This window comes from Podarcis raffonei, chromosome 2 (genome assembly GCF_027172205.1).
Source record: "Podarcis raffonei isolate rPodRaf1 chromosome 2, rPodRaf1.pri, whole genome shotgun sequence".
Classification (NCBI taxonomy): domain Eukaryota; kingdom Metazoa; phylum Chordata; class Lepidosauria; order Squamata; family Lacertidae; genus Podarcis; species Podarcis raffonei.
The window spans coordinates 112815024-112836979 of NC_070603.1; the positions used below are offsets into that span (position 1 = coordinate 112815024).

The following is a 21956-nucleotide window of genomic DNA, read 5'->3' on the forward strand; positions in this document are numbered from 1 at the left end:
ATTTCCTTCTAACTTCCTCCAGCCCATCTAGTCATAAAACAATTTGAAAACAAGTTTCCTAACATGTTCTAACTTCTATGTAACTTAGCATCCTAATATTTTGAAATAAAATGCACACTGTATAAACGTAAATAAATTAAAAATACTTTCCAGCAATCAACAGGTTAGAAGATAGGGACAAAACAAGAGGGCAAGAAAAACATACATTTAAAGAAGATTGGAAAACATTTATTGAGTATATGGGAAATAACTCTGTACAGCTGAAAACACTGGCAGCATTAAGATAAACTCAACAGAGTAAATAATTCTTGATGGATGTAAAAGTGGAAAATTGATTTGAATGGTTATAGTAAAATATGCAGGGATTTGGATATGTAAAATGAACCATGGAAAGAAAAGAAGGGAAGTCACTGGATATTTTGAAGTTTGTAAAATGTTTATTAAATTATAAAGCAGAAAATTTAATAAAAGTTATTATATAAAAGAAGAAGAAGATAGGGACAAAACTAGAATTAATGGGCTGTATGCTTTACCTTATGCTTTTCATTGCCTCTGACTCCATCATGTTACTTGGAACCTTGCGCTATTAATTTATAGTGTTTGATTTTGGTATGGAAATTTGTTCTAATGTGTTTAGCTCTGGCTATTCCATTTTACTTTTGTTTTAAGAACATAAGAAGAGACTGCTGGATCAGGCTAATGGCCCATCTAGTCCAGCATCCTGTTCTCACAGTAGTAGTAATAAATAATAATAATAATAATAATAATAATAATAATAATAATAATAATTTATTATTCATACCCCGCCCATCTCTGGGTGGCTCCCAACAGAATATTAAAAACACTATAAAACATCAAACATTAAAAACTTCCCTAAACAGGGCTGCCTTCAGATGTCTTCTAAAAGTCTGATACTTGTTTATTTCCTTGACATCTGGTGGGAGGGCGTTCCACAGGGAGGGTGCCACCACCGAGAAGGCCCTCTGCCTGGCTCCCTGTAACTTTGCTTCTCACAGTGGGGGAACCGCCAGAAGGACCTCAGAGCTGGACCTCATTGTCCGGGCAGAACGATGGGGGTGGAGACGCTCCTTCAAGTATACAGGACTGAGGCCATTTAGGGCTTTAAAGGTCAACACCAACACTTTGAATTATGCTTGGAAACTTTATACAGTGGTACCTCGGGTTACATACACTTCAGGTTACATACGCTTCAGGTTACAGACTCTTCTAACCCAAAAATAGTGCTTCAGGTTAAGAACTTTGTTTCAGGATGAGAACAGAACCCGTGCTCCGGCAGCGCAGCGGCAGCAGGAGGCCCCATGAACTAAAGTGGTGCTTCAGGTTAAGAACAGTTTCAGGTTAAGAACGGACCTCTGGAACGAATTAAGTACTTAACCCGAGGTACCACTGTAAAGTTCTCTCATGCTGCCTCTTGAGTGCCTTTCAACTAAAAAGTACCAAACATTGCAGCCTTTCTTATTTTATTTATTTATTACACCACCTTAGCCTTCCAAGGATCAAAAGGTGGTGTACATGGTTCTCTTCCTCCCCATTTCATCTTCACAACAACCCTGTGAGGTAGGCCAGGCTAAGAGACGGCGACTGACCAGTGATCCCCTTGATCATTTTGATGGTCCTTTTCTGAACTTTCCCCCCCCCTTTCCTTTGACCTCGGTTATTATACGACATTTATTATAAATATATGAAAAAACCCTACTCTATTTATATATACATATATATATATATATATACACACACACATATTATATTATATTATATTATATTATATTATATTATATTATATTATATTATTATAATTGTTAAATATTTATATATATATATATTACTTATAATATTTTACTTTAGAATATTCATGTAAACAACCTTAAAATATCAATGTAATGAATTGGGAAAAAATGTTTAAAAGCACTTTTCAAAAACAAGCAAACTTTGAGTCCTTTTTGTTGGGGATAGTTCAGATGGAAATTCCCAGGTGTCGTTAGCGCAAAAACGGAAAACGAGCGTGGCCCCAACTAAAGAAGGATGGCAACTTAAGCTGATGGAATATGTGCGTGCAGCTTGTGGACCTAACATACAGAATAAGAGAAGAAGAGCATACGTTTAAAGAAGATTGGAAAATGTTTACTGAATATATGGAGGAAAATTGTGTTTATTTGAAAACGTGGGCAGCTTTAAGATAAATTCAACAGTGTAAATAAGTTTTGATGGATGAAATAATGGAATGCTGAATGGTTCAGTTTAGTTAAGTAAAATATGCAGGGATTTAGGTTATGCAAAATGAAACATGTATAGAGGAGAAGGGAAGTCATTGATATTTTAAGGCTCTCTCTATTTATTTTTAAGCTGCTTCTGCTCTGAAAGCGGGTCCTCCAGCTTCCACCGCGCGGTTTATTCTCGCAGGATCCTCCTCTGCTTTCCCCAGGGATCAACCCGCAAGGAAACGCCCAGGCAGTCTAGGAAAGGAGAAACGAAACTTAAAAAGAGGGTGTCTCTTAGGACTCTCCAGGGAGACGCAGCGATGGCGGCCGTTCAAGGGCTCTGCGATGAAGCGACGTGCTCCGTCTGCCAGGACTACTTCAGAGACCCGGTGACTCTGGACTGCGGGCACAACTTTTGCCGCGCCTGCCTGGCGGGTCTCTGGGAAGGATCCGGCCCCGACTCTCCCTCCTGCTGCCCGGAGTGCAAAGAAGCCGTGCAGCCCAGGAACTTCAAGCCCAACCGGCAACTGGCCAACGTCGCGGAGCTGCTCAGGAAACTCCAGGAGGGAGAAGCGGGAGGAAGGCGCGCATCAGGCGCGGGGCAGGGGCGCATGTGCCAAGCGCACCAGGAGCCGCTGAAGCTCTTCTGCAAGGACGACGAAGCGCCCATCTGCGTGGTGTGCGACAGGTCCAAGGAGCACCGAGAGCACCGCGTGTGTCCCATGGAAGAGGCGTCCCAAGAGTACAAGGTAGGGAAGTCACCGCGGTTGGGTGGGTATCTGCCGGGATGGCGCCACGCGCTTTTACGCGCTGCGCAAGGAGGCTCACTACTTGCGCGCACTGTTGTCATTTAGTCGTGTCTGACTCTTCATGACCCCATGGACCAGAGCACGCCAGGCACTCCTGTCTCCCACTGCCTCCCGCAGTTTGGTCAAACTCATGCTGGTAGCTTCGAGAACACTGTCCAACCATCTCGTCCTCTGTCATCCCCTTCTCCTTGTGCCCTCCATCTTTCCCAACATCAGGGTCTTTTCCAGGGAGTCTTCTCTTCTCATGAGGTGGCCAAAGTATTGGAGCCTCAGCTTCAGGATCCAGTGAGCACTCAGGGCTGATTTCCTTCAGAATGGATAGGTTTGATCTTCTTGCCGTCCATGGGACTCTCAAGAGTCTCCTCCAGCACCATAATTCAAAAGCATCAATTCTTCGGCGATCAGCCTTCTTTATGGTCCAGCTCTCACTTCCATACATCATTACTGGGAAAACCATTGCTTTAACTATATGGGCCTTTGTCGGCAAGGTGATGTCTCTGCTTTTTAAGATGCTGTCTAGGTTTGTCATTGCTTTTCTCCCAAGAAGCAGGCGTCTTTTAATTTCGTGGCTGCTGTCACCATCTGCAGTGATCATGGGGCCCAAGAAAGTAAAATCTCTCACTGCCTCCATTTCTTCCCCTTCTATTTGCCAGGAGATGGGACCAGTGGCCATTATCTTAGTTTTTTTGCTGTTGCGCTTCAGACCATATTTTGCGCTCTCCTTTTTCACCGTCATTAAAAGGTTCTTTAATTCCTCCTCACTTTCTGCCATCAAGGTTGTGTCATCTGCATATCTGAGGTTGTTGATATTCCTTAAAAATATAAATTGCAAACTGGCCTTGTCAAACACCGATGTCATGGGACAAAGGAAACTATTGCTGTGAAAAATCAAACATGGAAAATAAAAAGAAAGCATTGCCAGAAACATACAAGATGCAACCCAAACGAATCGCTGTCAAACGGTGCGCCTCTGAGCTGTGCGCCTGATATATGGGATCAAGCGCGTGGGCTGGGGGACAGTGTGGATGAAGGGCACCTTCTCTTGTTTTCTTTTTTGTGTAGGGTTGCGCCCCAGGAAGGTCAAGTCCGTGCTGCAAATGCAGCAAAAACAAGGTGGGAGGCAGCGGATCGCTGTGAGTCACTGATCTCTGTAGCTGCAGCAGGCATTGTGACTGTGATTCTCCAGGCACGCTCCATTGTCTCTCCAGGCAGACAAAAGTATGGGTTTCCTAAGCTGTCTGTTAGCACCTGTGCCTCCTGATTTTTTTAAAATGGCAGGATGCCCTGTAGCACTGAGTTCCAGCTGCCAAGCCTTTTAATTCCCCTTCTCCGAAAAAACCTGGGCACAGGGGGCCTTCCAAGGAAGAGGGCTGGGCCGTTGGAGATTTGCTTTCTGGCTGCCTACTAAAAGACTCTTTTTCTAAGGGGGGGTGAGAAAGGGGATTCCAGTGATGCTTGGAGGGGGGGACAGGGGAAGGGCAACCAGAGAGACCAGTGGTTGTGGCGTGGTTGTGGTGTGCAGCTATGGGTGGGCCAAATGATGTGAATCATTCAAAGGTTCTGCCTTTGAAGACTGGGGTGTGACTATTTTTTGAGTTGGAAATTGGTTTCGATTTGACCTTTTTTTCCCTTTTAGCTATGCAGAATGCCACTATAGGAACCCAGCTCCAGTTTAGGATTATGTTGTTGTTGTTGTTGTTTAGTCATTTAGTCGTGTCTGACTCTTCGTGACCCCGTGGACCAGACCACGCCAGGCACTCCTGTCTTCCACTGCCTCCCGCAGTTGGGTCAAACTCATGCTGGTAGCTTCGAGAACACTGTCCAACCATCTCGTCCTCTGTCGTCCCCTTCTCCTTGTGCCCTCCATCTTTCCCAACATCAGGCTCTTTCCCAGGGAGTCTTCTCTTCTCATGAGGTGGCCAAAGTACTGGAGCCTCAGCTTCACGATCTGTCATTCCAGTGAGCACTCAGGGCTGATTTCCTTCAGAATGGAGAGGTTTGATTTTCTTGCAGTCCGTGGGACTCTCAGGGAGCAAAAAAAAAAAAATCCTCTGCACCCCATTCTATGGACCTGATTTGAGCCAAGATCCCTGGGATGCCAATTTGAGGGTCAAACTAGCACTCATGAAGATGGTGAGGGGATTCCCCAAAAACCTTAAGAGCTGCTTTGGGGAGGAATGGGGAGGGCATAAATGGGAAGGGGAGGATGGGTGAAAGTGGGGAGCTAAGGTTTGCAGAAGAAATTGTAGTTTCCAGAAAGGCAGAACCACCTGTGTGGTGTGTTGGTTTAGAGTGTTGCAGCAGGGCCAGGGTTCAAATTCCCACTCGCTTGTGAAACTCATTGGGTGACCTTGGGCCGGTCACTGCCTCTCAGCCTAGCCTGAGGTATCACAGGGCTGTTGTTGGGATTAAACGAGGAAGATGGGGAGAACCACGTATGCCAGCTAGAGCTTCTTTGGAAAAGAAGGTGGAATATAAATGCAATAAATAATAAATACATTAACCATTATTATTATTAATTAATTAAATTTATATACAGACCTTCACCCAAAGATCTCAGGGCAGTTCAAAATATAAAAAATACAGAATAAAAGCACAAAATAAATAGCTGGAAGCAAAACAAAAAAACACCTCCCCCACAAACACATTTAAATGGCTATAAATAAAAAAGCCATAAAATCATAAATCATAAAAGGCCAGGGTTAGCTAATGTGATATCCTCCAGATGTTGTCAGACTCCCAAGGCTGTGTGTACACACCATAGGCTTAAATCACGCCACTTCACCCAAAGGATCCTGGGAACCGTGCGAACTACAATTCCCAGCACCCTTCACAAACTACAGTTCCCAAAATCCTTTTGGAAGGGGAATGTGCTTTGAATCTATAGTGTGTGTGTGTGTGTGTGTGTGTGTGTGTGTGTGTGTACACAGCCCTACTCTCGCCAGCCCCAGCCAGCATGGCCAAATGAGTTTAGCCACATCCGGAGGGCAAAAAGTTAGCTACTTTGAAGATAGCTCAGTTGGCATGAGACACTTAATCTCGGAGTCATGTGTTTGAGCCCCATGTGGAGCAAAAGATTCCTGCATTGCAGGGGGTTGGACTAGATGATCCTTATGGTCCCTCCCAACTCTACAATTCTATGATGCCATGATTCTCCCCTAGCCCATCGTTCTCTGATCAGACGTGTATTTTTTTCCCTGGGCATCAGGTGGACTGAATAATTGAAATTGAAATACATTATTGTCACTTGTACAACTTGTATACAGTGAGATTACACGCGCACCCCCCACTCAGCTCTCTTAGTCTGAATTCCCCTCGTTTACTGACGCACACCCACCAAACCCGAAAGTCAGTTGCCCTGTTGTGATCTTTTCATTCAGCAGCCTAACAGCCCACGGATAGAAGCTGTTCTTTACCCTGTTGGTGCAACTAATCCTGCTTCTGTATCTTCTGCCTGAGGGCAGGAGATCAAGAAAGTGCCGGCCAGGGTGTGAATCATCCCTAAGAATTTTCCTCACTCTCCTGAGACACCGTTCTTCCGCTATTTCATCCAGTGGATTCACGGGACAGCCCGTAATATCTTGTGCTGTATTCACCACCCTCTGCAGGAGGCTGAATGTCGCAAAACTCTTTTATATATTTTTAAGGAACAAATCAAGGCCCGCCTAGAGTCTCTGAAGGATGAGAGAGAGAAACTTGTGGAGCAGAAATTAGCCGAAGAGTTGAGGAGGCAGGAGTGTGTGGTAGGTATTTGTTCTTGCAGATCCTGCGTCAGGGCTCCCCAGGCCACCCCGTCACTAAAGAGAAATAGCCTCCTGTGTGTTGGCCTTTAGAAGTGTTGCTCTGCGGAGGCTATGGACTCCTTAGACTAGGATGTACAGGGTGAAGCCATTTGATTGCTTCCCAGAATGCCCAGCTGAGCTGCTTCTTGTCGCTTTTCAAGAACATGGACAGGAAACAGATTTGTCACATACGCATCCCTGTTTACACACACATTCAAATCACCTGTGTGTTTGCTCCCCAAAGTGGCAGCTTGTTGGTCCCCCAGAACACAGTTGCCATTGGAGGACTGATGAACAGAATGAACCGGAGGATGAGTAATAAACTTCCACAGGGGATGGTACCTGTTTGTACCTGTTAGAATGTGTTTAGAAATCTGGGCGGGATGCGGGTGGTGCTGTGGTCTAAACCACTGAGCTTCTTGGGCTTGCCGATCAGAAGGTTGGCAGTTCGAATCCCTGTGGCAGGATGAGCTCCCGTTGCTCTGTCCCAGCTTCTGCCAACCTAGCAGTTCTAAAGCATACCAGTGCAAGTAGATAAATGGGTACTGCTGCGGCGGGAAGGTAAGTGGTGTTTCCATGCGCTCTGGTTTCCATCACGGTGATCTGTTGCGCCAGAAGTGATTTAGTCATGCTGGCCACATGCTGTCTCTAGACAAACACTGGCTCCCTCAGCCTGCAAGCAAGATGAGTGCCGCAACCCCATAGTCGCCTTTGACTGGACTTAACCATCCAGGGCTCCTTTACCTTTTTACCTTAGATTAGTTGGGCAAAATGCCCCATTTCCTTAATCTATAGCAGTGTTTCCCAGACTGGCATCTCCAGCTGTTTTCAGACTACAATTCCCATCACCCTGACCACTGGTCTTGCTAGTGAGGGATGATGGGAGTCGTAGTCCAAAAACAGCTGGAGACCCAAGTTTGGGAAACACTGATCTACAGCTTACGAAAGAGCTTTATTATGAACAGTCCGCATCCTTTGACTGAAGCTCCTCGTCTCCCTTTGCCCCTTTCCAAATTTCTCTGTATTTCCCCCACTCTGCCCGCTTCCCTCCGGTAGGCGGGGTTAGAAATGGAGAAGCAGAAGATCAGAATTGCCTTTGAGAAGATGCAGGAGTTCCTTGAGGAGAAACTGAACCTGTGGCTCGGCCAGCTGGAAGATGTGGAGAGAGAGATAGGGAGGTGGCAGGAAGAGAACCTCTCCAGACTCTCTGAGGAGATTTCGCAACTCAGTGAGCTGATTGTGGAGATGGAGGAGAAGAGCCTGCAGCCTACGAGTGAATTCTTGCAGGTGAGACTCAGCACAAAGGTGCCAGGTGGGCAGAAAGAAGGCACAAGCCTTTTGTTTTATGCAGTCAAGGAATGGAAAGGGTGAAGGAATTTCCTTGGCACGAAAAAGAGCCCAGTGCTTGTTTTGTCTTGTGCGACTGACACCTCTTCCTCCCTCTCTCTATTTCAGGACATCAGAAGTGCTTTGAGCAGGTATGTGGCTGTGGCGATCACACAGGGTCCCCAAACGTTTAATGGTCTGTTGATCCCTGTGCCACCACTGTGCTCGCTTCCCCGCTGCCACCAACCCGTTACTCTCGGGTAAAACACTGAGTCCAGGCAGTTGTTAAAAGTGAACCAAAAAACCAAGTTCATTTTACAAACATTAACAAGTTTATGGTTTCTCAGATAATATTCCTGTCAGTATCTTAACTTTTGTTTCTTTACCAGCCTATACCTTCCTAATACCTTCTGACTGTTCATTAAATAGATCTATATCCCGTGCTTTTTTTCTGGGGGTACCAGGGGGATGCATGCCACTAAACATTTTGTGAATCTAGGTTTGGCCACATTGACAGGCCGAATTTCAATATGAGTAGGAAAATGAGAGCACAGTGGAACCTCGGGTTGCAAACGTGATCCGTACGGGAGGCACGTTCGCAACCCGCAGCGTTCGCAATCCTCAGCGCCACGTCTGCACACATGCGGGTCACGATTCTGTGCTTCTACACATGTGCAAAGCCCAAAGCCCATTCCGGTAATTCCGGGTTCAACGCGGTGTGCAACCCGAAAATGCATAATCTGAAGCGTCTGTAAGCCAAGGTACCACTGTACCCCTAAACTTTTTTTAGGGGGGGAAAGCACTGTATATATCTATACAGTGGTACCTTGGGTTACATACGCTTCAGGTTACAGACTCCACTAACCCAGAAATATTACCTTGGGTTAAGAACTTCGCTTCAGGATGAGAACAGAAATCGTGCGGCGGCGCAGCGACAGCAGGAGGCCCCATTAGCTAAAGTGGTGCTTCGGGTTAAGAACAGTTTCAGGTTAAGAACAGACCTCCAGAACGAATTAAGTTCTTAACCTGAGGTACCACTGTATATCTCTTCCTCATTCCCTACATCTATATATCTCTTCCTTATTCCCTGACCATATTCCCTTCCAGGAATGAGAAGAATTCAGTAGGGCACATGACGGACCTTTCTCCGAAGACGGAAGAGGCGCTCAGGTTTGCGTCGCAGAAAAATTCTGCTTTAGAAAAGGCTTTGGAGAGCTCTCAAGGTAATTTGGGTACCTTAAGGAGGGAAATGGAGGTCTCAGAGTATGCACCAGTTCCAGGCTGGGTTCAAGGAAAGTAGAAGAGTTTGGATTTGATATCCCGCTTTATCACTACCCGAAGGAGCCTCAAAGTGGCTAACATTCTCCTTTCCCTTCCTCCCCCACAACAAACACTCTGTGAGGTGAGTGAGGCTGAGAGACTTCAGAGAAGTGTGACTGGCCCAAGGTCACCCAGCAGCTGCATGTGGAGGAGCGGGGAAGCGAACCCAGTTCACCAGATTACGAGTCCACCGCTCTTAACCACTACACCACACTGGCTTATCCTGTCCCTTCCCTATTGGTTGTTCTTGGTGGTTCTTTTAAGACACAGGAATGTTGCATAAAAAAGAAAAAGAAAAAAGCCTGCTGCTGTGCTTTGCTTCACCATGGCTTAAATTTTTCTATCAATATGGATTTTTTACTCCCCTTCAGTCTGAACAAGGGTAGTGTTGAAGGGCGTAGTGCTTGACTGAAGCAGCTCAGCAAGCACTGAATGAAAGTGGCCATGATTCATCCTCACAACAGCCTTGTGAGGTAGGCTAGGCTATGAGACAATGACTGGCCCAAGGTCGCCCAGTGAGCCTCATGGCTGAGTGGGGATTCAAACCCTCGTCTCCCAGATCCCAGACCTACAATCTAACCATTATACCACACTAGGTGCCTCTAGACTAGGCACCCCCAAACTTGGCCCTCCAGATGTTTTTGGCCTACAACTCCCATGCTCCCTAGCTAACAGGACCAGTGGTCAGGGATGATGGGAATTGTAGTCCCAAAACAGCTGAAGGGCTGAGTTTGGGGGTGCCTGCTCTAGACCAGGGGTCAGCAGACTTTCTCGGCAGGGGGCCGGTCCACTGTCCCTCAGACCTTGTGGGGAGCCAGACTATTTTTTTGGGGGGGGGAGAACAAATTCCTCTGCCCCACAAATAACCCAGAGATGCATTTTAAATAAAAGCACACATTCTACTCATGTAAAAACACCAGGCAGGCCCCACAAATCACCCAGAGATGCAATTTAAATAAAAGGACACATTCGACTCCTGTAAAAACACGCTGATTCCCGGACCGTCCATGGGCCAGACTGAGAAGGCGACTGGACTGGATCTGGCCCCCGGGCCTTCGTTTGCCTACCCATGCTCTAGACTGTCAATCACAAAGCAGAATTTTTGGTTTTTGCATCAAGAGTCCTCCAGATGACCTATGAGTCAAAAATTCCTCCTAATTTTCATGAACAAAGCTTCCACAGGGGTTAGATTGCATCTGATCTTTATTGAGCCTTCATTCAGATTTTTTTTTAATGAGGGTGGTTAAATGACTGCAAGCTGTCATGCTGATTTGTTGGTGTAGTACAATCCGCTGTAAATGGCCTAACCTAAAGTTCTGGTATGCAGTGGAATGGCTTTGCAATATACTGACGCCTTTGCAGAGGATTCAAGTGTTCTGTTGTTCTGGTATAAGAAACCCACCTAAAAATAACTGCCATTGCTCAGTCAGTAGAGCGTGAGACTCTTTTTTTTTTTAATATGATATTTTATTAGTTTTAACAATAAAAAAATAGAACAATAAAAACACAGAGAAACACAGAAAAAATATGAAAGACAACAATACAAACTTTCACAATACATAAAGTACAAACATTTAGAAAAGTAAAGAAAAAAAACAATCGTCACACAAAATAAAATAAGAAAAACACAAATCACTCTTTTCTAAATATTCATCTTTACTTAACTTACTTTCCTGACTTCCTCACGCCTCCCTTTTTTATATCCCTTTTTAACAATTAGTTCAGCAAATTCATATCCTACTACTTTGTCCTTATATATTTTACCTCCCAAATTTATAATTTCAAATTTTTATCTCTTATTACTAGAACCCCTTCATTTTATTTCAATGTCATCAACATTCATACATCTTACAATACTTCTGTAAATAAATTTTAAATTTCCTCCAATCTTCTTCCACCAACTCTTCTCCCTGATCTCGGATTCTGCCAGTCATCTCAGCCATTTCCATATAGTCAATTACTTGCATCTGCCATTCTTCCAAGGTGGGTATTTCTTGTGTCTTCCAATACTTTGCGATGAGTATTCTTGCTGCTGCTGTAGCATACATAAAGAAAGTTCTATCCTTCTTTGGCACCAATTGGCCGACCATGCCCAAGAGAAAGGCCTCTGGTTTCTTCAGGAAGGTATATTTAAATACCTTTTTAAATTCATTATATATCATTTCCCAGAATGCCGTAATCTTAGGGCACGTCCACCAAAGGTGAAAGAATGTACCTTCAGTTTCCTTACATTTCCAACATTTATTATCGGGCAAATGATAGATTTTTGCAAGCTTGACTGGGGTCATGTACCACCTGTATATCATTTTCATAATATTCTCTCTTAGGGCATTGCATGCCGTAAATTTAATCCCAGTGGTCCAGAGCGTGAGACTCTTAATCTCAGGGTTGTGGGTCTGAGTCCCATGTTGGGCAAAAGATTCCTGCATTGCAGGGGGTTGGACTAGATGACCCCTGAGGTCCCTTCCAACTCTACAATTCTATAACTTTGCAGTTTAGAAAGTGGTAGTTGCAGAATGAATGACTGACAAATGGGATGACACCCCAAAAGCCATGAAAGACGGATGTTCATTGCCGCTCCCAGTAAAAACTAGGGGTAGTCTAACAAGCGTTTGGATTTGATATCCCGCCTTTCACTCCCTTTAAGGAGTCTCAAAGTGGCTAACAATCTCCTTTCCCTTCCTCCCCCACAACAAACACTCTGTGAGGTGAGTGGGGCTGAGAGACTTCAGAGAAGTGTGACTAGCCCAAGGTCACCCAGCAGCTGCATGCGGAGGAGCGGAGATGCGAACCCGGTTCCCCAGATTACGAGACTACTGCTCTTAACCACTACACCACACTGGCTCTGCATAAGCTTTCTGCAAGCAAAACAGGACAATTGCTGAATAAATAGTTACTCTGAGGGGAAACCCTCCAGCAATCCCCGCAAAGTTCCACTTGGTTTGAGAGGGTTGTGGTTTTTTCCCAGTGGTGATATTTAAATTTGTTACTCTTTCTTCTTCTTAACAGATTCTCTGATGCAAGCCCTGAACAAAGGTAAATTATCTTTAACGCGTGTGCCCCACATTGATATGGGAAACTTTTGAGGGGATTGGGTTGTTACGATTATTATCAACAACAACAACAACAACATCCTTTATTGAATTTATAGACCGCCCTATACTTGGAGGTCTCAGGGCGGTACACAGAATAAAAAATCAAAATACAGTGGTACCTCGGGTTACATACGCTTCAGGTTAAATACGCTTCAGGTTACAGACTCTGCTAACCCAGAAATAGTGCTTCAGGTTAAGAACTTTACTTCAGGATGAGAACAGAAATCACATGGCGGCAGTGGGAGGCCCCATTAGCTAAAGTGGTGCTCCAGGTTAAGAACAGTTTCAGGTTAAGAACGGACCTCCAGAACGAATTAAGTACTTAACCCGAGGTACCACTGTATAAAACCACAAAATACATCATCAAAATAAGAAGGACAACCTAGGATGTGGACATAAGCCCCTTGTTCAACGATGTGATGATCAGATGACATTTTGCAACTGACTGGGCCAACCTTTTGGGAAATTCAGTCAGAAGTATCTAGGCTGGGGGCTGGTTAGGGTTGATCTGGGGGGAGTGTAGAAGGGTTGGCATGTTCATGAAGACAGGAGTGGGGTAGAGCCTAAGATTGTGAGGTGTGAACTCAACTCAGCCGCCATTTCAAATCAGCAGACGGGCTCTTAACCTTATGAAATATACCAGGAGTCGAGAGTGGATTTCATGCTCTTTATTCAGCTCATAGTGGTGAGGAGGAATGGAAGTTCCCCCAGAATGTCTGCTTTATATACATTATTTACACAGTAGGTCCCACATGATTGGCTAATTCCGGGATTCTCCTGTAGGCCAATCAGGTTGCGGATTCACTTCCACCTGGAGCTGGATTGGGTGGCTCCTGTGAACCAATCAGACTGCTGCGTTCTGGATCCTATTGTTCTAGGACCAATCAGACTGCTGCATTCTGGATCCTATTGTTCTAGGATGAATCAGACTGCTGTGTTCTGAATCCTGTTGTTCTAGGACCAATCAGACTGCTGCATTCTGGATCCTATTGTTCTAGGACCAATTAGACTGCTGCATTCTGGACCCTATTGTTCTAGGACCAATCAGACTGCTGCATTCTGAATCCTATTCAACTCAGTACATAACACCTTACCTGTATATTCACCTGTGAAACATCTTGAGGTAAAAGAAAATAACCTCAACAATCAAAACGATTCCACATGTCAAATAAATCAGATTCAATGCAGATCAGACTGGCATGGTGTCTACCATCATCCGTCCTCTCTCTCTCTCTCTCTCTCTCTCTCTCTCTCTCTCTCTTTCTGTCTTTCTGTCACGCAGTGAGCGTGACCCTGGATCCGGAAACTGCCTCCCCAAAGCTCCTTGTCTCTGAGGACCTGAAGAGTGTGAGAAGGGCAGAAAAGAAGCAGGATGTGCCCGACAACCCGGAGAGATTTGACTGGATGCCCTTTGTGCTGGGCCGCGAGGGATTCACCTCAGGAAGGCCTACCTGGGAGGTGGAGATTGAGACGATAGACCAAGCCATGTGGGCTCTGGGTGTTGCCAAAGACTCAGTCAGGAGGAAGGGTCCGTTTAAGCTTAATCCGAAGGAGGGCATATGGGCTCTGAAGAAGCAGTTTGGCGAGTCCTTGCCTTTTCAGCTCGTGGCTTTGAGCTGCCCTGAGCCGGTCTCCGTGACCGTAAGGCAACTGCCCAGGAAGATCCGGGTTTCCCTGGATTACGAAGGGGGTCTTGTGGAATTTTTTGATGCTGACTTCAATGAATGTCTCTTCACTTTCTTTGCAGGGTCATTCTTGGGGGAGAAGATCCGCCCCTTCTTCCTCTTGGGTTTGGGAGTCAATCTAAAGTGTTGAATTTTGGGGGAGGGGAGGGGTGATGAGCAGGGGAAGCCCCACCAAAACCCACCACCCTAAGTAGGCGGCATTCTGGAACCTTCTCAGTGGTTGCTGTTATAAGAATTTTAAGGCCTCAAAAATAGAATAAATACTCATAAATGCACACATATCTAAATATATGAACCATGTGTCTGAAATGGTACAGGAGAACAATCCTGAAGCCATTTTGACCTCAAATATTCCTCTGCAGTAAGGGGGGAAGATGGGGAAAGCCTTCCTGTTGTGTTTTTGCTTACAAATCCTGTCTTAGAGGGCATATTTGTGCATGAGTAGGGTTTAGCCTGTGAGCTGGACTTGGGAACTAAAGTATTAACCATCACAAAAGAATGGCCAGGCTGCCCAGGTAATGCAATCAGTGACCATTATCAGGTATCCTGGCAGGCAGGATTTCTGCTGTAGACTGCCTCCTTCTGTGATGTATGTATGGTGTTTTGGGGGTGGTCTTGGGCTACAGGGTGGGCAATTTCAAAAGGCTATATAGGGGTTTGCGCATCATTGTTCGGGGTTCTCCTCCCTCCTGCGTGTGCTGAGTGGGGACCCTTTTGCAATAGTTTAATAAAGATCAGGCTTACTAGCTGCTTTGCTTCTCAATATACTCTGGTTGGCCTCTGTTATTTTCTCCTACCGATAGGGAACATTAGAAGGACTCTATATGGGGTCCTGGATACCACATAAAGGAAAGAGGAGCAGTTTTTCTTTTAACATTGTGTAACTAAGATCATGGCCACTGGGCCCATCACCTCCTGGCAAATAGAAGGGGAAGAAATGGAAGCAGTGAGAGATTTTACTTTCTTGGGCTCCATGATCACTGCAGCAGTCATGAAATTAAAAGACGCCTGCTTCTTGGGAGAAAAGCAATGACAAACCTAGACAGCATCTTAAAAAGCAGAGACATCACCTTGCTAACAAAGGTCCGTATAGTTAAAGCTATGGTTTTCCCAGTAGCGATGTATGGAAGTGAGAGCTGGACCATAAAGAAAGCTGACTGGCGAAGAATTGATGCTTTTGAATTATGGTGCTGGAGGAGACTCTTGAGAGTCCCATGGACTGCAGGAAGATCAAACCTATGCATTCTTAAGGAAATCAGCCCTGAGTGCTCACTGGAAGGACAGATCCTGAAGCTGAGGCTCCAATACTTTGGCCACCTCATGAGAAGAGAAGACTCCCTGGAAAAGACCCTGGTGTTTTGAAAGACTGAGGTCATAAGGAGAAGGGGACGACAGAGGACGAGATGGTTGGACAGTGTTCTCGAAGCTCCCAGCATGAGTCTGACCAAACTGTGGGATGCAGTGGAAGACAGGAGTGCCTGGCGTGCTCTGGTCCATGGGGACACAAAGAGTCGGACATGACTAAACGACTAAACAACAACAACAGGGGCTAAACAGCTTTCCGGCAGGACTTCCAGTTCCGAAGGTTTTAGGACCCTTCATTGGCAAAAGCAAACAAACAAACAAATTGCAGAGTTCAAGGATTCCTTTGGTGGCCGTGCTTTGAAATAAATATAATATCTTAAATATCTTAAGGGCTGTCACAAGGAAGTTGGAGCAAGCTTGTTTTCTCCTGCTACAGAGGGTAGTACCCAAACCAGGGGATTCAAGTTACAGGAAAGGTAACTGGCAGTTCCCCAACATATTAAAAAGAAGCTGTAATACGTTGATGCAGTGCCAAAGGTGAGAGGAGAGAAAATCAAGGGTTCTAGACATTGTCACTACTTCATCTCAATCTTTTGACCCTAAACAGAGGAAAGCCACCCTTATCTTGCTTCTTTGTTTAAAAGTTTTTGAGGGAAGAAGACAGGATTATGTTGAAGCAAAAGGAAGCATCTAGCACAGTTTGAGTTTCCTTGCACTGGTTATGATATGTAGGAAGGAATCTGTTCCTCTCTTCACCCGTTAGACCCAGACCCAGCACTCAACCACTGCCTTCTCTTAATAGCTGCAAAAGTACAGCTGCAGGCTGCTCACAGGTGGAAAGGCATTCCAAGAAATAGGGACCACTGTGCAATTGGGGTTGGTCCTATTTGCACAGAGTGCCTATGGGTGAATAGATGCTCTTAAGCCGACATCCCTCTGCAGATGTCCAGGGATCTTGTGACACAATCCCAACTTGCCCTTTCTACTCATGGGAGACCTTTCATGCAGGAAGGGTGAAAATGAAGCTTAGGTCTTTTATTTGTGAGGTCTTGTATCCCTTGCAAGTGTATCTTTTGGGGCCTGTAGCTTTCTAGGTCTGGTGTTTTGTGAGTTTGATCTGGTTTGCATTCACACTTCCTAGTCAGTCTCAGATTTACGTATAAGCTAAACAAGCTATAGCTTAGGGCCCCACTCTCTTGGGGGCCCCAAAAAAATTTAAAGGAAAAAACTCCTGGATGTACATTTCCAAAATATAAGATAAAAAAACAAATAAAATGGAACCTACGGTACATACAGCAACAGTGTTTTGTGTTGTGTAGGCTCCTATGATGTACATATTTTGTTATGTGCAGATGGCTTTAGATACCTGTTAGGTCCATAAATTACCATATAGCATATATTCAACACAAAAAACAGCAACAATTTGTTGTTGACAATGGACATGTGGACATAGAAAGGGCCCCATTACCTTCAGTAGCTTAGGGCCTCATCAAACCTAAATCCGGTCCTGTTCCGAGTTCACACTTCCCAAGATTAGCACAGATACAATGATGCAATATATGTGGAGACGTTTGAAAGCTATTTCCATGTTCATCTTTAAAGAAATCTTCAATTCAGAAACACACGGAGACCTTCCCCTTTGTGAAGATGCTTGCTACTTCTGCTGATGTGTGAAATCCTGAACGTTATTTGTTTGCTTCCCATGACAGCCATGGAGAAAATAAAGTTTGTCTTCTGATTTGTTGTCTTCTACAAGACCATCACCTGCCAAGGCCACCTCTATGAATATCTTCTTTTCAGGATTGGGCTCTGATGGGGGATAAAGTTTATTTATTTACATAAGGGTGTTTTTCCCCCCTCCCCTCTCCCTGCCGCCTCATGCTTCCTCTTAAAAGAACCCAACACTGATTTCTCAAGATCACTCACAAATCAGGGAGTTGTACTAGGAAGTTCATGCAGTGGGGTGGGCGAGCAGATAGAAATTGAATTCAGTTTGCATTTAAAGGCAGGGCTACATAATTCACACTTTCTGATAAAAAACGTAAGCAACCATGCTTGGAAACAGGCATTTCTCCAGATTTTGTGACAGATTGTGTTCTCCAGCCAAGTTATGTGTACAGAACATGCCTCTACTAGGGCAAAGTGTGCAGAGGGAGATTTATTACAATAGGAATGGAAGTCAAGAACGGGGGTTTTGCAATACTGGTTTATAATAAAAGTTAGAGAACAGGCCGCTAAAGCAGCAGCTCAGGCTTTCAGAGCAAAACTACGCCTGCATGAAATATGTGCAGTAGCACCACCTAGTGGTTAAAGGTAAAGGAACATTAGGTCCAGTCGTGACCGACTCTGGGGTTGCGGCGCTCATCTCACTTTATTGGCCAAGGGAGACGGCGTACAGCTTCTGGGTCATGTGGCCAGCATGACTAAGCCGCTTCTGGCGAACCAGAGCAGCGCACAGAAACACCGTTCACCTTCCTGTCGGAGCGGTCCCTATTTATCTACTTGCACTTTTTGGCGTGCTTTCGAACTGCTAGGTTGGCAGGAGCAGGGACCGAGCAACGGGAGCTCACCCCGTCGTGCCCTTGGGGTACGCCCATGGCCTCACATGGCTTCCTCAGTCTGCGTTGTCTCTCCCTTGAGAGAACGACTTTGAGCCAAAGCAGACGGGATGCATTTTTTAAACACATGCTTGCTAATCTGCCTATAAAGGAAGTGATTTTGAGCCAGCCAGATTAACACATCCACCCATGTGTTCTGTTGTTTTAAGGCTGCTTTCCGCAGCAGGCTTCACTTCTGCCCTCAGAGCTGGGGGGAGTGGGGGGTGGGAGAGAGAGACATAAAACAGTCGTTTAGTCGAGTCCGCCTCTTCGTGACCCCATGGACCAGAGCACGCCAGGCCCTCCTGTCTTCCACTGCCTCCCGCAGTTTGGTCAAACTCATGTTCGTAACTTTAAGAACACTGTCCAACCATCTCGTCCTCTGTCGCCCCCTTCTCCTTGTGCCCTCCATCTTTCCCAGCATCAGGGTCTTTTCCAGGGAGTCTTCTCTTCTCATGAGGTGGCCAAAGTATTGGAGCCTCAGCTTCAGGATCTGTCCTTCCAGTGAGCACTCAGGGCTGATTTCCTTCAGAATGGAGAGGTTTGATCTTCTTGCAGTCCATGGGACTCTCAAGAGTCTCCTCCAGTACCATAATTCAAAAGCATCAATTCTTTGGCAATCAGCCTTCTTTATGGTCCAGCTGTCACTTCCATACATCACTACTGGGAAAACCATAGCTTTTACTATACGGACCTTTGTCGGCAAGGTGATGTCTCTGCTTTTTAAGATGCTGTCTAGGTTTGTCATTGCTTTTCTCCCAAAAAGCAGACGTCTCTTAATTTTGGGATTGCTGTCACCATCTGCAGTGATCATGGAGCCCAAGAAAGTAAAATCTCTCACTGCCTCCATTTCTTCGCCTTCTATTTGCAGTGGACATGATCTTAGTTTTTTTGATGTTGAGCTTCAGACCATGTTTTGCGCTCTCCTCTTTCACCCTCATTAAAAGGTTCTTTAATTCCTCTTCACTTTCTGCCATCAAGGTTGTGTCCCAATCTTAAAGACACCTAAAAACCCCAGGCTTTGTTGGGGGGGGGACACACCAAAGATGGCATTCAAACCACCCCCACCCCACAAGCTGCACATGAAAACCTTTTTATATAAGGCATGGGACTTCAGGTTTAACACAGGGAAATGGCTGGACCAAAATCGCCTGGATGGAGGAGAGGAAAGGAGAAGGAAGCTGCCGTGAATGATGCCGCTCTGCTGTCCGATTCATTTTTTTTTATATATAAAATTTTTATTAATTTTCCAACATATAACACATTACAAATAACAATACAAAAACAAACAAACATATAAACATGTATAATTTCATAACCTTTTTTCCTTATACCCAATTTTGACGACTTCCCCATGCCTCCCTTTTCTGCATCCCTGTTTTAAACTTTTTCAGCAACCCCTGATCTCAATTACTTATAATTCACTTTCTTTAACCTTTTTCTCTTACCCAGTCATTTATCGCTGCAAATCTGCTTTACCTCACCCATGACATTTTAACACTCAATAATTTTACAACAGTTCTTAAGATAAAGTTTAAATTTCTTCCAATCTTCTTCCACCGTCTCTTTCCCTTGGTCACGGATTCTGCCCGTCATCTCAGCCAGTCCCATATAGTCAATCACCTTCGTCTGCCACTCTTCCAGCGTGGGTAGTTCTTGTGTCTTCCAATACTTTGCTAAAAGAACTCTTGCTGCTGCTGTCCGATTCATAGGCAGACAAAGGCAGAGATGGAACTTGCCACTTGGGATCCAAGACTCATAGAACTGTAGAGCTGGAAGGGACCTGAGGGTCATCTAGCCCAACCCGCTGCAATGCACTTAGGCTACAGGAAATCTACTGGAATGTGCATGCATGGGAGAAGGTCACTTTCTAAGATGAGGCGAGTGGGGGAGGGGAAGCGGGCAACTAGACGCGCCTTTTCGTAAAATCGGATTATTAAATCGGCGGCAATGACATTATCCTTGCAGAAATGAATGATACTTGTGTATGATAAACAAATGGAATAAATATTTCAGAGAAATATATAGAAAAAGCTACATAACAAACCATGCGATAGAATTAAGACAACAGAAAAAGTACAATGAGAATGATTGGAAGTTTCTTACAGAAAATTTTATTGGATAAGATATGATGTTCTAACTGATATTCTTTACTTACTGTTAATTTTTTTTGGTTTCTTTTTGTTTTTATTTTATCTTTTTTTCTTTTTTCTTTCCATGTTTAGCTCTGTTGTAATCATTTGTAATATATTTGTAAGATGGTATTTTAAATCAATAAAGACGATTTTTTTAATAAAAAAAAACGGCGACAAGTTTCTGAGTCACTTCTTAGCTTGCAAAATACTTGGGGACTGGACTAATAACTTTCACATGCATCCCTTCCCACATGCCAGCTCTTGCAGCTGAGCTCAGCTGGACCCGCCCCTGCCCGGAGGCATTTCCAGGAAAGGAAACACCCTTTTCCCAAAGTCCTAAAATTGTTCAAAGGGTGGAAGGGAGGAGGAGGCGGCAGCAGTAGCAGCAGCAGCAGCCATGGCGTCCGGAGATCCCTTGCAAGGGCTCCGCGAGGAAGCGACTTGCTCCATCTGCCTGGATTACTTCGCGAGCCCGGCGACCATCGACTGCGGCCACAGCTTCTGCCGAGCCTGCCTCGTCCAGTACTGGGCAGAATCCGGCGCGGGCCCCTGCTGCCCTCAGTGCAGGGAAGCCACCCAGCAGAGGATCCTCCGTCCCAACTTGCAGCTGGCCAACCTGGTGCAGCTGGTCAGGCAGCTCAAGGCGGACGCGGGAGAGGACTCGGGAGAAGCCAGCCCGGCCTCCTGCAAGGACGACCCAGCCCTGCTCTTCGGGGCGGAGTGCGATCCTGCCCCCCACGACTCCTCTCCCGTAGAAGAGGCTTCCCTGCAGTATAAGGTTGGAAACTTCAAGGGAAAGAGATTTGCTTGTTTGTTTGTTGCATTCCTGCAATGCAACTCCTGCATGGCGTTCCTGCATCGCAGGGGGTGGGACTCGATGACCTTTGGGGTCCCCTCCAACGCTGCAATTCTGTGATTTCCTATTCTAGGGTCATCTAGTCCATAGGTAGGCAAACTAAGGCCCGGGGGCCGGATCCGGCCCAATCGCCTTCTCAATCCGACCCGCAGATGGTCCGGGAATCAGCGTGTTTTTACATGAGTAGAATGAGTCCTTTTATTTAAAATGCATCTCTGGGTTATTTGTGGGGCATAGGAATTCGTTCATTTCCCTCCCAAAAAATATAGTCCGGCCCACCGTAAGGTCTGAGGGACAGTGGACCGGCCCCCTGCTGAAAAAGTTTCTGACCCCTGATCTAGTCCAACCCCCTGCTCAGCTAATGCATCCAAACTCGGCTTAAAAACTTCCAAGGAAGGAGAATAAACAACCTCCTGAGGGAGACCGTACCACTGTTGAACAGCTCTTACTGTTTCATATACAGTGGTACCTTGGGTTAAGTACTTAATTCGTTCTGGAGGTCCGTACTTAACCTGAAACTGTTCTTAACCTGAAGCACCACTTTAGCTAATGGGGCCTCCTGCTGCTGCCGCGCCACTGGAGCACTGTACCTCGGGTTACATACACTTCAGGTTACAGACGCTTCAGGTTACAGACTCCGCTAAACCCAGAAATAGTACCTCGGGTTAAGAACTTTGCTTCAGGATGAGAATAGAAATTGTGCCGCGGCAGCGGGAGGCCTCATTAGCTAAAGTGGTACCTCAGGTTAAGAACAGTTTCAGGTTAAGAACAGACCTCCAGAACGAATTAAGTTATTAACCCGAGGTACCACTGTACGTACCACTTAC

General features: G+C 45.4%; 1 protein-coding gene across 1 annotated transcript in view; it reads left to right on the forward strand.

The window, feature by feature from the left end:
* The first annotated feature begins 2495 nt into the window (after window positions 1-2495).
* LOC128408760 (uncharacterized) overlaps window positions 2496-21956 on the forward strand; it is a 28660-nt gene continuing 9199 nt past the window's right edge. Inside the window, exons 1-8 of the mRNA XM_053378780.1 lie at window positions 2496-2968; window positions 6676-6771; window positions 7867-8097; window positions 8266-8288; window positions 9244-9359; window positions 12466-12492; window positions 13834-14363; window positions 20626-21051. Of these exons, the coding sequence (XP_053234755.1) occupies window positions 2540-2968; window positions 6676-6771; window positions 7867-8097; window positions 8266-8288; window positions 9244-9359; window positions 12466-12492; window positions 13834-14363; window positions 20626-21051 (1878 nt within the window). The 5' untranslated portion in view covers window positions 2496-2539. The remainder of the gene's footprint in view (window positions 2969-6675; window positions 6772-7866; window positions 8098-8265; window positions 8289-9243; window positions 9360-12465; window positions 12493-13833; window positions 14364-20625; window positions 21052-21956) is intronic.